The sequence below is a fragment of the Balaenoptera physalus genome (genome assembly GCF_965194825.1).
Source record: "Balaenoptera physalus genome assembly, chromosome: 12".
NCBI lineage: Eukaryota > Metazoa > Chordata > Mammalia > Artiodactyla > Balaenopteridae > Balaenoptera > Balaenoptera physalus.
In genome coordinates this window covers 59,113,384-59,129,907 of record NC_138897.1, presented here as the reverse complement: position 1 = coordinate 59,129,907, position 16,524 = coordinate 59,113,384, and the positions used below count along the sequence as shown (strand labels likewise).

General features: G+C 40.4%; 1 protein-coding gene and 1 long non-coding RNA gene across 9 annotated transcripts in view; one reads left to right on the top strand and one right to left on the bottom strand.

Moving 5' to 3' along the window:
* The window catches only part of COLEC12 (collectin subfamily member 12), a 198,169-nt gene extending 188,448 nt beyond the window's left edge, over positions 1 to 9,721 (top strand). For both annotated transcript variants that reach the window (XM_082418683.1, XM_082418684.1), the window contains 2 exons: positions 177 to 322; positions 8,265 to 9,721. In XM_082418683.1, the coding sequence (XP_082274809.1) occupies positions 177 to 322; positions 8,265 to 8,284 (166 nt within the window). In that variant the 3' untranslated portion in view covers positions 8,285 to 9,721. The remainder of the gene's footprint in view (positions 1 to 176; positions 323 to 8,264) is intronic.
* LOC309640258 overlaps positions 1 to 16,524 on the bottom strand; it is an 83,895-nt gene that overhangs the window by 39,750 nt on the left and 27,621 nt on the right. For 6 of the 7 annotated variants that reach the window (XR_014252128.1, XR_014252130.1, XR_014252131.1 and 3 more), the window contains one exon: positions 9,725 to 9,874. The exons of the other annotated variant lie outside the window; for it this stretch is intronic. This is a non-coding gene — a long non-coding RNA (uncharacterized lncRNA). The remainder of the gene's footprint in view (positions 1 to 9,724; positions 9,875 to 16,524) is intronic. 7 annotated transcript variants of the gene reach the window in all.

The window sequence follows — 16,524 nt, the reverse complement described above, 5'->3', positions numbered from 1 at the left end:
TGCAAAACAGCTGCTTATTCTGAATCAGAGTGTGCACAGCTTTTTAAACAGTGCATTTTCATTCCCGGACAAATGACAGGCCTTGGTTTTGTTTTTTACATTTCTCTGCTGCTCTTGGGTAGAGAAAACTTCTCTGTGACTTTGCAAATAATACTTGATTTCTGTTTTCTTAAAAGAAATTGGAAAGCTGGACAGCCAGATAACTGGGGTCATGGCCATGGGCCTGGAGAAGACTGTGCTGGGCTGATTTATGCTGGGCAGTGGAACGACTTCCAATGTGAGGACATCAATAACTTCATTTGCGAAAAAGACAGGGAGACAGGTAAGCAGCGGAAGGGATTTAAGAGAGAGCCGCTGAGTTTATATCTTATTAAAGGGCAAGAGGTGATGAGTATAAGGGATCTGAATGTAGGCTCGGTAATCGGGTTCCAGTCCTGGTTCCGCCATTTACTAGCTGGGCAAGCTATTAACCTCAGGGAAATAATAGTATCTTCTTAATGGGGTTGTTGTGAGGACTTAAATAAGTTAATAAATGTGCCTAATGTAGAGGAAGTACTCAATAAATATTAGACTAAAAGGCCTAGGTCATTACCTTATAATATTGTCAGTCAATTGTTATTTAACATATGGCACCAGTGTTAAGTCTTTTTCATAGAGTTCCGTGCACGGATAATTCAGGTGGCCAAGCATTCAATTCCATGTGTATTTATTGAGCATTTACTATGGGCCAGATGCTGTGCTAGATAATGTAGGGATATAGTTTCCCCGCCTCCTTATAAGCTCATAAGCCTAAGAGGCATTTGGAGATTCTTTTTTTCATTTCAAAAGGTACTTATGTAAAGCTTCATTAAATACATGACCCTCTTCAGGACATAGCATCTTAGTTTTCTTCATCAGAACTAGATTTGAAAGTTTGTGGTGGGGGAAGGAGGAAATGGGGGTGAATGGTAATAGGTATGGGTTTCTTTTAGGGGTGATGAACATGTTCTAAAATATTAGATAGTTCTAAACTATACAACCTTGTGAATATGATGTAATTCTATCTCATAAACTCTTTATTTGGAAAGTTGGTGGGAGACCTTGAAGGGCAGGCACTATCTTTGTGCCCTCCCTCTGCTGTGCTCCACAGCACCAGTATCACCCCAAGGGGAGCTTTTACACACGTCTGATGCCCAGTTTTTTGCAGCTGCCACCCAGGGAACACCCCTTGATCTCCTGGCTCTTGTGGCCAGTGAGCTTGCATTCCTGGGTCCCATGAGACTATAACAAACAAATCATTCTTGGCCAGCTGCTATCCCCAGGGCACTGTGCAGACAGCAAACTGAATCATACCCCCAGTATTTCTGTGAAAGAGGCCTATTTGCTTGTCCTGGAGCTTCAGCAAGAGGGGTAAGCTTCTGGTTTGGCTCATCTAGGGACCTACTGAGGTGCCCTCCAGGGACAAAGGCTGGTGGATGCCAGCTCTGTGACCTCCCTCTGCCTCATGACAGGGTGCAGGTAGCTCCCAGGATGGAGCTTGTACACTTGTCTGGCACCCTGATTTTTGCAACAATTGTGCAGGAGACACCTCTAGGTCACCCAGTTCTGGTGGCCAGTGGGACATACCTTTCAGTCCCACAAGACTATAAATATCTGCATACTTTAAAAGCTGCTGCCTGAAGGTCTAGTTTCTAATCAGCAAGACTCTAGTTGCTGACTGAGATCCTCCCCTTTGGGGCACTGACTGACAGGTCTTGGCACACTCAAATGCTAGGAGCCACTAAAAATAAAAAAGGCTTCTTGAACAATCACAGTGGTTTGAAGGACAAGCAAGAGCTAGGGCAGGGTTGAAAGATAAGGTTCATTCCTACAAGATGCCACTCCCTCAAGATTGGGAAAGAGGGTTGTTTTATCTAGTTTGACAACACAGAGAGTCAAGCAAAATGAAGAAAGATACATATGTTCTGAATGAAAGAACAAGATAAAACCTTATAAAAAGTCCTTAATGGAGATAAGTGATATACCTATTAAAAAGTTCAAAATAGGGCTTCCCTGGTGGCGCAGTGGTTGAGAGTCTGCCTGCCAATGCAGGGGACACGGGTTCGAGCCCTGGTCTGGGAAGATCCCATATGCCGCGGAGCGACTAAGCCTGTGAGCCACAATTACTGAGCCTGCGTGTCTGGAGCCCGTGCTCTGCAACAAGAGAGGCCGTGATAGTGAGAGGCCCGCGCACCGCGATGAAGAGTGGCCCCCGCTTGCCACAACTAGAGAGAGCCCTCGCAGAGAAACGAGGACCCAACACAGCCATAAATAATAAATAAATAAATTTAAAAAAAAAAAAAGTTCAAAATAATAGTTATAAAGATGCTCACACTGAACTCGGGAGAAGAATAGATGAACACAGTTAGAACTTCAATAAAGAGATAGATAGCAAATATAAGAAAGTACCAAATAGAAGTTACAGAGCTGAAGAATACAATAACTGAACTGGAAAATATATACTAGTAGGGTTCAGCAGCAGACTAGATGAAGCAGAAGAAAGGATCAGTGAGCTCAAAAGCAGGGCAGTGGAACACACCCAGTGGAGAAGCAAAAAGAAAAAAGAACAAAAAAACATGAAGATAGTTTAAGGTACTTATGAGACAACATGTGGTGGTCCAAATTCACATTATAGGGGCCCAGAAAGAGAAGAGAGGGGTAAAGGGGCAGAAACTTCTTGAAGAAATAATGGCTGAAAACTTCCCTAAACTTGGGAAGGAAACAGACATCCAAATCCAGGAAACCCAGAGTTCCAAATAGGAGGAACCCAAAGAGACCCACACCAAGACACATTATAATTAAAATGTCAGAAGTTAAAGACAAGGAGAGAATCTTAAAAGCAGCAAGAGAAAAATAATTTGTTACATGCAAGGGAACCCCTATGGACTGTCAGCTGATTTTTCAGCAGAAACTTGGCAAGCCAAAAGGGAGTGGAATGGTTTTATTAAAAGTGTTTAAAGAAAAAAATTTCCAATTAAGAATACTCTACCCAGCAAAGTTATCCTTCAGAATTGAAAAAGAGAGAGTTTTCCAGACAAGCGAAACCTAAAGGAGTTCACCACCACTAGACCAGCCTTACAAGAAATGTTAAAGAGGCTTCTTTACACTGAAAAGAAAGGGTGCTAATTAAAAACAGGAAAACATATGAAAGTATAAATCTCACTGGTAAAGGTCAAAATATATTTACCTTTACATATATATAGTAAAATTCAGAATACTCTAATGTTGTAAAGGTAGTGGATTAACACTTATAAAGCTAGTATGAAGGTTAAGAGACAAAAGTAATAAAAATAACTATAACTACAATGATTTGTTAAGAGATACACAAGATTAAAAGACATAAATTGTGACATCAAAAACATAAAATGGTGTGGGGGCAGGGAGTAAAAACACAGAGTTTTAGAATGCATTCAAACTTAAGTTGTTAATTAAAATAGACTATTATAAATATAAATTGTTATATGTAAGCCTCATGATAACCACAATGCAAAAACCTATAGTAGATACATAAAAGATAAATAGAAAGGAATCTAAGCATACCACTATAGAAAATCATCAAGTCACAAAGGAAGAGAGCAAGAGAAGAAGAAACAGAGGAACTACAAAACAGCCAGAAAACAATTAACAAAATGGCAAGTAATACATATCTTTTAATAATTATTTTAAACATAAATGGACTACATTCTCCAGTCAAAAGACATAGAATGGCTGAATGGATAAAAATACAAGACCCATTTATATGCTGCCTACAAGAGACTCACTTCAGATGAAGGATACACACAGACTGAAAGTGAAGATGTAAAAAGATATTCCATGCAAATGGAAACCCAAAGAAAGATGGGGTAGCTATATTTATATCAGACATAATAGACTTTAAAACAAAGACTGGAATAAGAGACAAAGAAGGTCATTACATAGTGATAAAGGAATCAATCCAACAAGAGTATATAACATTTGTAAATATTTATGCACCCAACATAGGAGCGCCTAAGTAAAAAAAAAAAATATCGACAGACCTAAAGGGAGAAATAGATAGCAGTACAGTAATAGTACCCCACTTTCATCAATGAATAGATCATCCAGGCCAAAAAATCAATAAGGAAACATTGGCCTTAAATGGCACATTAGATCAGGTGGACCTAACTGATAGAAAAAAATCCCATCCAAAAGCAACAGAATACACATTCTTCTCAAGTGCACATGGAACATTCTCCAGAATATATCATGTTAGGCCACAAAAAAAGTCACAATAAATTTAAGAAGATTGATTTCTAGTCTCATACCATTGTGGCTGGAAAAGATGCTTGATATGGCTTCAATCACAAGAAGAAAACTGGAAAAATCACAAATATGAGGAGATTAAACAACATGCTACTGAACAACCAGTGGGTCAAGGAAGAAATCAAAAAGGAAGTAAAAAATATGGTGAGACAAATGAAAATGCAACATACCAAGACTTATGGGATGTAGCAAAGCAGTTCTAGGAGGGAGGTTCATAGGAATACATCCTATATCAAGAAAAAAAGATCTCAGATAAACAACCTAAACCTACCCCTCCAGGAACTAGAAAAAGAAGAACAAATGAAGTCCAAAGTTAGTTGAAGGAAGGAAATAAAGATCAGAGTGGAAATAAATGAAATAGACTAAAAAGATAATAGAAAAGATTAATGATAGAGCTGGTATTTGAAAGATAAACAAAATCGACAAACTTTTAGCTAGATTTACCAAGAAAAAAATATGGGCTCAAATATATACAATCAGAAATGAGAGAGGAGACACTGTAACCGGTATCACAGAAATACAAAGATCACTATGAACAATTATACACCAACAAATTGGACAACCTATGAGAAATAAATTCCTAGAAACATACCATCTATGAAGAACTGAATCATGAAGAAATAAAAAAATCTGAACAGACCAATTACTAGTAAAGAGATTGAATAAGTAATCAAAAACCTCCCAATAAACAAAAGTCCAGGGCCAGATGGCTTCATTAGTGAATTCTACCAAATGTTTAAAGAAAAATTAATACCAGTCCTTCTCAAACTCTTCTGAAAAACAGAAGAGGAGGAAACACTTCCAAACTCATTTTATGAGGCCAGCATTACCCTGATACCAAAGCCAGACAAGGACACTACACGAAAAGAAAATTACAGGCCAATATCCTTGGTGAACTATAGATGTAAAAATCCTCAACAAAATATTAGCAAACCGAATTCAACAATACAGTAAAAGAATTATATGCCATGATCAAGTGAGATTTATTCCAGGGATATAAGGATGGTTTAACATCCACAAATCAATCAGTGAGATACACTACATTAACAGAATGAAAGAAAAAAAATCATATATCATCTCAATAGATGCAGAAAAAGCATTTGACAAAATTCAGTGTTCATTTATGATAAAAAAAAAAAACAACAACTCTCAAATGGATTCCCTGTAGAGGGAAACTCTCTATAGAGGGACTGTGACAAGCCCACAACTAACATCATACTCAATGGTGAAAAGCTGAATACTTTTGCTCTAAGATCAGGAACAAGACAAGGATGCCCACTCTCACCACTTTTATTCAGCATAGTATTGGAAATCCTAGCCAGAGCAATTAGGCAAAAAAAAGAAAAGGCATCCAAATCAGAAAGGAAGAAGTAAAACTGTCGCTATTTGCAGGTAACATGATATTTTATATATAGAAAACCCTAATGGCTCCACCAAAAAAAAATGTTAGAACTAATAAATGAATTCTGTAAAGTCACAGGACACAAAAATCAATATACAAAAATATGTTGTGTTTCCATACACTATAACAAACTATCAGAAAGAGAAATTAGGGAAACAATACCATTTGCAATTGCATCAGAAAGGAAAAAATACCTAGGAATAAATTTACCCAAGGAGGTGAAAGACCTATACACTGAAAACTATAAGATATTGATGAAAGAAACTGAAGAAGACCCAAATAAATAGAAAGATATTCTGTGCTCATGGATTGGAAGAATATTGTTAAAATGTCCATACTATCCAAAGCAATCTACAGATCCAATGCAATCCCTAGAAAAATTCCTATGGCATTTTTCACAGAAATAGAACAAACAATCCTAAAATTTGTATGGAACCACAAAAGACCCCAAACAGCCAAAGTAATCTTGAGAAAGAAAAGCAAAGCTAGACACAGTCCCTGATTTCAAACTATATTACAAAGCTACAGGGATCAATACAGTGTGGTAGTGGCATAAAAACAGATACATAGATCAGAGAAACAGAATATATAACCCAGAAATAAATCCATGCATATGGATTATTGGTCAACTAACATATGATAAAGGAGCCAAGAATATACAGTGGGGAGAGGACAATCTCTTCAATAAATGCTGTTGAGAAAACTGGACAGCCACATGCAAAAGAATGAAACTGGACCACTCTCTTATACCATACACAAAAATAAGCTCAAAATGGATGAAAGACTCAAATGTAAGACCTGAAACCATAAAATTCCTGGAAGAAAACATAGGTGATAATCTCTTTGACATTGATCTTGGCAATGATTTTTTGGATCTGACAACAAAAGCAAAAATAAGCAAGTGTGAACATCAAACTATAAAGCTTCTGCAAAGCAAAGAAAACCATCAACAAATGAAAAGTCGGCTTACTGAATGGGAAAAAATATCTGCAAATCATAGAACTGATAAGGTGCTAATATCCCAAATATATGAAAAACTCATACAACTCAATAGCAAAACACCAAACAATCCCATTGAAAAATGGGCATAAGATCTGAACAGACATTTTTCCAAAGAAGACATACAGGCAGCCAACAGGTACATGAAAAGCTGCTCAACATCCCTAATCATCAAGGAAGTGCAAATGAAAACCACAATGAGAAATTACCTCACACCTGTCAAAATGGTCATTATAGAAAAGACAAGAAATAATAAGTGTTGGCAAGGATGTGGAGAAAAGGGAACACTTATGCACTGTTGGTGGGAATGTAAATTGGTGCAGCCACTATGGAAAAACAGTATGGAGGTTCCTCAAGAAATTAAAAATATAATAGAACTACCATATGATCCAGCAATTCCACTTCTAGGTATTCATCTGAAGAAACAAAAACATTAACTTGAAAAGATATATGTACCCTTATGTTCACTGGAGCATTATTTACAATAGCATTATTTACAATATGGAAGCAATCTAAGGGTCCATCAATAGATGAATGGGTAAAGAAAATGCAGTATATAAATACAATGGAATATTATTATTCAGCCATAAAAAAGAATGAAATATTGCCATTTGTGACAACATGGATTAACCTTGAGGGCATTATGCTAAGTGAAATAAGTCAGACAGAGACAGACACCATATGATCGCACTTATATGGAACCTTAAAAAAAAAAAAAATGGAACTCATAGATACAGAAAACAGGTGGTTGCCAGAGGCAGAGAGTGGTGGGGTGTACAAAATGTGTGAAGGGGCTCAAAAGGTATAAACATCTAGTTATAAAATAAATAAGGCATGGTAATGTAATGTCATGTACAGCATGGTGACTATAGTTAATAATCCTGTTATATATTTTAAAGTTGCTAAAAGTAAATCTTAAAAATTCTCATCACAACAACAACAAAAAAATAACTACATGTGGTAGTGGACGTTAACTAGACTTACTGTGGTGATCATTTTGCAAGATATACAAATTTGGAATCATGCACACTTGAAACTAATATGTTATATGTCAATTTTATCTTAATTTTTAGAAAGAAAGTTGATGACAAAAATATATTTTGCTCAAATTATTTTTGACAGTAACTGGGGCACAAATTATGCATTTATCCATTCAACAGTCATGTATTGAAAACCTCTAGTGTGTCAAGCACTGGTCCAAGTGCTAGAGGTCTCCAGACACGTAAGGAACTCCCAGCCTGGTCAGTTTCAGGAAAAGAACACAAATATCTCAACCAGAGATTACAGTAGAGGGTGACAAGTGACCCAGATTTGTCATTTGTTAGACTTCTTTGGCCATTTGGGATTTGAGTTGGGACTAGGATTCCCCAGAATAGCCTCTTTCAAAGTGAATTTTACCTTTTATTTAATCTGAGTAAGAATTTCTAGGCATTTATTTGAAAAAATAATTATTGAACGATGTATTTGGAATGTTTCCTATAAAAACACATGTTCCTTTTTTGAATTATACATTAACATTGTTCTTTGAGAAAAACTAACACCCATCCTTTTTCCTTTCTTTTAGTACTATCACCTGCATTATAATGGACTGTGATATAATAATAAGAGCAAATTTTCGGACAGTTCTCAAAGGCAAAAGATACTTCTTCCTCATTGCATCACCTTCTCACCAGATTGAAAAAAAGCACTGAAAACCAATTACTGAAAAAATTGACAGCCAACGTTCTTGACCATCTGCCATTACTTAAGGACTTTGGAACAAAAGTGTTCCCCCAGTATGATACATTGATTTTCAGTATGCAAGTGGACTGAATCACATAGATTTTTCTCAGCCAGTAACCATACAGTTATGCAAATCGTGTCTTCCAGAGTATGGAATGCTCCAATCAGAAAAAAGATTATCATTGGTTGTTGAGCTTTAGGAAGAACTGAAAACGTATACTGTGTAAACAGTACCTTACATTTCTAAAATCCCACATGTAGGAAAAATATGCAGACATACAGATATATAGGTCAACTCTTAGTAACAATATGAAATATACTTAAAGAGCTTTTAAAACTTTGTATTTTTGTACAAAATATTTGCCTTTTTACAATTTATTTTCTTTTTTTTTTTTGTTATTTTACCAATATAGTACATGAAGCCAAAGAAAACAATAATGGTACTAATAAAAACTCATAGGGTTTCTTGTCAGATTTAATTCTACACAGTGGCAAAGAATTTTTTTCAGTTATGGTTTAAAAAAATAATTAAATATGTGTGTATATGTGTATTTTTTAATGTATCATTTCCTCAGAGGAGTCAATCACTTGAAATGTCTAGAAGTGTCCTTGCAGATTTTGCCAGTGTAGGTCAAGCCTGAGCATATATGTGGCTCAGTCAAGTGGGCCATGCATCAAGCCCATCACCAGCCAAGACTCTTGCTGTGTGTCTGCCAGGCTCAGAGGAAGTGGTCAACTCAGGATGTGCTTTTACTTCATTTTGGCGGAGTCAGGGGTGGTGGAGAGGCATCTGTTGGGAAGGGCAGAGCACCTGAATCTGGCTATCTAGAAGGTCCTGTTTTATGGCTGAGGTATGAATATACTTGGTATCAGACCCATACCAGAGCTGATATTAAATGTCAGGAAAGTATGGCATCACATCGGCCAAAGGCAGAGAGGCTAGAAAGATGGGGACAGCTATACACTACCTGGAAAGTTTATGTTTTCTTAAGTCAGATTCCAAAAAAACCATAATTCCAAGGCACATGCATGATGAAATGCAAGAATAAAATTTTGGCCACTATGTTGAACTCTTGCAAAGAACCTTTTGTCTGAGCCCATCTTCCTTCTACTCCTTGACTTGCCATTGAAAAGTCTAACATGAAATGTGCTGAAAACAGGCTTAGATGTAACTGATGCTCAAAGGTAAGATTTCCATCCAACAGATTCCCTCTCCTCTCCTCCCAAGGAGCTCCCCAGCAGTGCTGCTACCTATCCCACATACAATGGTAAAAGAATAAAGACAGAGTTTGATTTTCACACCTGCAGCTGTGTGGACTGTGTTGTCTTGCCCTGGTCACCGATCATGCCATCTCTGCAGCCCAGGAATGGTCACCTCCTCAGCTCCTTTATGCCCCGCTGTCCTGTCCATGTGGTCTGGTCGGGCTGGTAGGACCCGCTGTCGTCTGGGCCCTGTGACACAAGACAGGCACTGGACTCTGGTACCTCTTCAGGCTCAAGACCTTCTATAGACTAAACTCTATCCTCTTTTTCATCCCTCTTCTGGTTTCTTAGGTGTCAATTAAGATTCATGTTCAGAAGCAACTTGAACATCTGATGCCATGCTCAGAAGAGAATGGTGCTGGCTCCCACAGCTGAGGGTGTTCCTAACAACAACTTACCCAGTGCTTATCATTTGTCAGGCTTCAATCAGATGATCTCATGTCATCCTCCCAACAGCCCTAAAAAGTAGGCCTTACTACTCTCCCCATTTTATAGAGGGGGGCACTCAGGGATGTGATGTCATTTCCTGGATCACATCATCACCAAAGAATGAGGCAGGATTCAGACTCGAGCTTTGAAAATGTTCTAATTTTCTTTAGGAAGCAGGGTTCGTCTTAATAACACAGTAAAATCAGATGAAAATCACACATTACCAGATGCCTCATGTACTCCTCTGTATATTTAGCTACTTATACACCATGTTTCTATTCACCTCCTCACCACTGATGCCCTTCTGGGAGGAGAGTTTTGGTAAAATGTCATGAGGTCTTCAAGCACTTGAGTTGCTATGAGAAGATGGAAACTTTTTCTTTTTAAATGACTCTTGAAAGAATGAGTGCACAACCAGAAAGAAAAAAACCCTTTCTTCTCCTCTTCCGTGAGCAGCGTTCACCAGGTCATCCCATATCCTTCTAATTTTAGCAGTTAGAGTTTAAAGCAGACAACAAATAGTAAGACCGCCTCCCATTTTAAAAACCAGATGTTTAAGGAAATAGAAAGCTACATAAATCATATATCCCTGGGACTTCCCTGGTGGTGCAGTGGTTAAGAATCCGCCTGCCAAAAAAAAAAAAAAAAAAGAATCTGCCTGCCAAGGCAGGGGACACGGGTTTGAGCCCTGGTCTGGGAAGATCCCACATGCCACGGAGCAACTAAGCCCGTGTGCCACAACTACTGAGCCTGCGTTCTAGAGCCCGTGAGCCACAACTACTGAAGCCCTCGCGCCTAGAGCCTGTGCCCCAAAACAAGAGAAGCCACCGCAATGAGAAGCCCGTGCACCACAACGAAGAGTAGCCCCCGCTCACTGCAACTAGAGAAAGCCCGCACGCAGCAACGAAGACCCAACGCAGCCAATCAATCAAACAATCAATCATATATCCCTATATAAATCAGGTAACAACATTAAGCATGTGTATTTTGCCTCAGATGACAAAACTGATCTCTTGAAAAACTATGTTAACTCATTCATGGCTCAAAGAAGTCCAATAATAATAAAAGTTTAAATATATTTAGCACTTTCACATACATTACCTCTTCTAATCTTGGTGCAAAACCTTTCTACTTTAGGAATGAGGACACTGAGGCTAATTTGAAGATTTGCCCATTGCCCACATCACTGTCCTGCAAATCATCAGGTTCCTCGTTCTTAAGTCCCTAAATCTAAGTCCATTCTAACCCTTACCCCCAGTTTAAAATCTTCTGAGTTGCCTGCACAAACATGCCGGGGAGATAAGGCCCTCGTGACCAGGTCCTCAGCTGCACCTCCAACCTCCCCTCCAGCTGCAACCCTGCCCTCCCTTGCTATGTGCCAGAACAGCCTTGCAAGCCACCTGCAATTTCCTCCATGCTCTTTCTTACCCCCATACTTTACCTGAACTTCCCTTCCCTACCTTTGTTACCTGGAAAGTACCTCCTTTAAGATTCAGCTCAAGCATCACTTCTAGCCTGAATCCTTTCACAACAAATGCACCCTGAAGGAAGAGCTGATTCTTCCTTCCATGTCAAACGCTACACACAAATGCTCCGGATAACATGGAGGAAAACCCACACACTGTGTTAGATGATCTACAGATTAGCTGAGAGGCCGAAATATTACTGAATTAAGAAGAGAAAGGTCGGCTTCCCTCGTGGCGCAGCGGTTGGGAATCCACCTGCCAATGTAGGGGACACGGGTTTGAGCCCTGGTCCAGGAAGACCCCACATGCTGTGGAGCAACTAAGCCCGTGCTCCACAACTACTGAGACTGTGCTCTAGAGCCCACGAGCCACAACTACTGAGCCCACATGCCACAACTACTGAAGCCCAAGCACCTAGAGCCCGTGCTCTGCAACAAGAGAAGCCACCACGATGAGGAGCCCGTGCACCTCAGTGAAGAGTAGCCCCAGCTCACCGCAACCAGAGAAAAAGCCCGCACGCAGCAACGAAGACCCAATGCAGCCAAAATAAATAAATAAATAAAATAAAATAATAAATAAATTTATAAATAAAAAAAAAGAAAGAAAGAAGAAAAAGGTGAATATTGCCAGTCAGCAATGAAATCTTAAGAGAACTGAAGAATGGGAGAAGCCAAGCAGGAGAAATGAAGCAATTCATGTTGATAACAACTGGTTACTATACATCCACTATACTGGATATATATGTAATATACATATTATGAATGGAATATTGAGTGAAGAGAATCAACTGGCAAAGCAGATTCATTCTATTTATCAAAATATGGCCCTGAGTCAGGGAAAAGCTTTAGAAACCTTTTCTAAATGGCTGTGTAATGAAATATCTCTTTTCTGTTATACTCAACAGTTTTAGAAGTATAGGTGAACTTTTGCCAGTTTTTAGAAGGTATTTCTCTGTACCATAGCTCCATTTTCCTGGAAAGCATCCCTTTGTGGCATGGCATCACACTTATTTTATAAATCACAGAGCAGATGTTAAAGAGATTCCACTCCACCCGTTCATGCGTTTTCCTCTCCTCCTAGATATACTTGTTCAAATAAGTACATAGCATGCCCAGGTTACACCAGGTGGGCAGAAGTCCAAAGAAAAGCAGGCTTAAGAAAACCAACTTTAATTCTCCAGAAGCAGAGCCCCTGGTTTTCAAACTTTTCAATGAATGAGTCTATGAATGAACTATCTCAGTCCAGCCCTGCCTGCCATAGGCAGGGTTGTATCCCAGCCTCCAGCTTTCCCCCAAGGACTTATTAGGCCCAGATTTGTAAAACAGGGATCACCCGTACAACTTGGTTGGGAGTCAGCTGCCAGCAAGGATACTCCCGCCAACAACTCAACCAGGCAGGTCATTAAGTGGGCTTTAACGAAAGGGTTAGTCCTCTTGGCCAGAGATGGAGAATTGTCCTTTGGCCAGTCTTCCAACCGTTGGTGCCAGAGTTTGCTGTATTCTTTAATCATCACTCATTGCCGTGACCCACTAAATAATGCCTGCAAGCTGCAGGGAATTATACGATTCTTAAAAGCAGTTCCTGTGCCTGAGAGCAGAGGAGCTAGGCCAGGCCTGACATAAACCAGCACAAAGTGCTGGCTCTAGAGGAGCTATAATAACACCTACTATCTCCAACTACCATACAAGGAAACTGAAGATCAGACAGGTTAAATAATTTTCCAAGAACTGGGATTTGAACCCATGGCCACCTAGCTTCCACCCCGCCACACTGTCTCCTATGATCCAACAGTAACCTTCCTGAGAGTCTGGGCTTTCTGGGTTGTAGTTTGTTCTTTGCCACAAGAAATCAGTCAAGCCACCAGGTCTCTCTAACAGAAGCAGGGAGATAATGGAGGAATCGTGATTCGTGCTCTTTACATAAAAGTACTAGACCAATCTCTTTGTTATCAATGAGCAAAGAGGCAAAAGTCCACTTGGCGCCCATGCCATGGATGTCCAAAGAAGTCCAATTTGGAGAAACCACCGTAGATTCTAGAGTAACTGGACGTCTCACAGAGTTCTCTGATATAATTAGTGTCAAATGAAAGGAGACAGGCTTGGGAGCCAAATAGCCCCAGGTTTGAATCCTCCTCTCTACTTCCTGCTTGTGAGGCATATTCAAACAAGCGACAAATAGCTCTCTCTCTGCACCTCTCTTTCCCACCAGGCCCTCTGCTCATGGACAGAACCAGCATTGGTCCAGAACTGGTTCAGAACTGGCATTGCTTGTCCTGTTATCATTAGGGTGAATTTGCATTGACAATTAGCTCACTGATAATGCCTTTCAAAATATTAGACAGGAGTGACAGGGAGAAAAATTTAAATTGTGAACATCTCTTCTCTCTTAGTCCAGTAAGTGCTGAAAACAATTAATTGGTATCTCTCTCTGTGTTATCCCTTCAATTAGGTATAAGAGTAGAGGTTCCTATCAGTTTGTATTAATTACAGATTTGGCTGCTGAAATGAAGACCCAAAATAATGCCAGCCTAAATAAGATGGAGGCTTCTTCTCCTCTATCTAACTATATGAACATAAGCAGCCCAGGGAGCCACCCTCCTACTATATTCCTGTTCTGCCATCCTGAAGCCATCCCCCGCATTTGCAGGGTCCAAGAGGGCTCAGCACCACACCCACATTCCAGGAAGCAGGCCTGAGGGAGAGGTGGAGAGAGAATTGAATCCCTTTAAGGCAGAAATTGCAGACATCATTTCCACTCACATCTCTTTAGCCAGAACTTAGTCAAATAGCCTCATTTATTGCAAGGAGGCTGGGAAATATAGGCTTTAGCTGTGAAATACAGTCACATGCCAAGCTAAAACTTCTATTATGATAAAAGGAAAGGAGTATGGCTATGGGTGGGAAGCAGTATAAATAGCAGTTGCACCTTCCAAACCCACCCACGCCAATTCCCCTCCTGTACAACATACAGGTGACCCTTGAACAACGCAGGTTTGAACTGCATGGGTCCACTTATACCTGGATTTTTTTTCAATAAATATATACTACAGTACTACACGATCCACAGTTGGTTGAATCCGCAGATGCAGACCATGGATACGGAGGAACCAAATGGCATATATGGAGGGAGGACCACAAGTTATGTGTAAAGGGTCGGTGCCCCTAACCTGACCCTTTGTTGAAGGGCCAACTGTATTTTCTAACTTGCCTTACTGTGGAGACTCTGGTGGATTGAATTGCTGGCTCCAATTCTCCATACCTCCCTGCATCCACCCATTTGTAATTCCCCTATCTCTCTGGGAGGAGGGTACCTTCCTGCCCCCTTGACTTGGGCTCAGCCAGGTGACTTGCTTCGGCCAATATTGGTGGATGTGATGTGACCAAAGGCTTGAGAAATCCTAGGGTAACTGTGCTTGCCCTCTTGTACATCTGCCATCACCTTGAGGAGGGCTTTCTCTAGGTAGCTGCTGCCCCTGTGGCCGGGGCTCTAGAATGAACACACATGGCGCAAAGCTGCCCCAGCCAAGACAGACCTGCAGCAAGAAGCAGAGCCAGCCCAACCTTCAGAGCCTGCAGCAGAGCCACTGGGCCGCCCCACAGACCTGTGAGAATAAACATCTAATGCGATATATATTCCATTGAGATTTGGGGGCTGTTTATTACACAGCATTACTGGAACAAGAGCTAACTGATACAAGTCCTTCAGCTCTAACCCAGCAGTTCTCTATGTGGTTATTTTCTATTTGTCCCTCCAGATCCCTTCTCCACCATTCTCTGGGTTTTGGAAGGTAGATCTTTATGGGCTCCATTGGCTCTTGGCTTCCAGTTGGTTCCAGACTGAGGGTGCCATCTTTTTCTTATTGGACCCTGACTGACACCCCTCCTACCTGTACCCCACCTCCACTTCCAGGGCCTTTGCTCATCAAATCCCTGGCCTCTACCTGCCACTTAGTGTGTGCCCCCCTCCTCTTCACAGGTCCAAACATGACTCGCCTTTCAAGGACACCCTCTCTTTCAAGACACTTCCTCAAAAGTCTGCAGCCCCCAGTGAGCTCTTTCCTTAATTCCCCCAAGACCCACCACCTGTACCACATCACCAATACTTTGTTTCATACAGCAGTCTGTAAACTGTGCTCTGGGGAGCCCAGGGATCCTGTGAAGGGGCTACAGTGGATGGAAGGAGGGTATCTGCAGAGCAAATGTAGCTCCAGATCACTATCCAGATGGCTACATATTTATTTCATATGAGGTTCCATTTGAGGTTCATTATTTTTTAAAAAAAGTTTGAAAACTTGGATGAAATACACTAGTCTTTTTATGCATATAAATCGTATCTAACCAAAATGAATAGAATGAATTCATATACCGTTGTGTCCTCCCTTTGTTTTAGGGGCAGATGGAAGGATGAATGCATGAATACTTGCAAGGATAGATGCAAGCATGGATGGACAGATGCTTGGCTGCATGGAAAGGCTCTGGCCCCATCATAAGTAGTTTTTTCACAGGTTCTACCTCCTTCCTCATGACCTGTAGAAATATGACTTTCTGCTCCACACAAATCCCACTGGAAGCATCTCTCCTGGAACTTCAACCAAACTCTAAAAGGCCAACTAAAGGAGAGCTGAAGGTCAGACAGGATATGGGAGAGGCTGGCTGAACTCAGCTGCATGAGGCAGCTCCAGGTCCCACTTACTGAGACCTGGGAGGAAAGGGGCACAAGAGGAACAGCACGGAAGCCTGATGCTGTGGGAAATCCTGCTCAAACAGACAAAAAGCAAGAAAGAGTCCCCAGTGGACTTGTTAAGATGCTCTTAAAAATCTATAATCCTGCCCCCGCCAAAAGATTTCCTAGCTCCAACCTTCCGCCATGATGTTCATAGATAGTAAAATGAATAATGATTTTTCTCTTGCTTAATCGGCATATACAATGATCATGGACATTGTA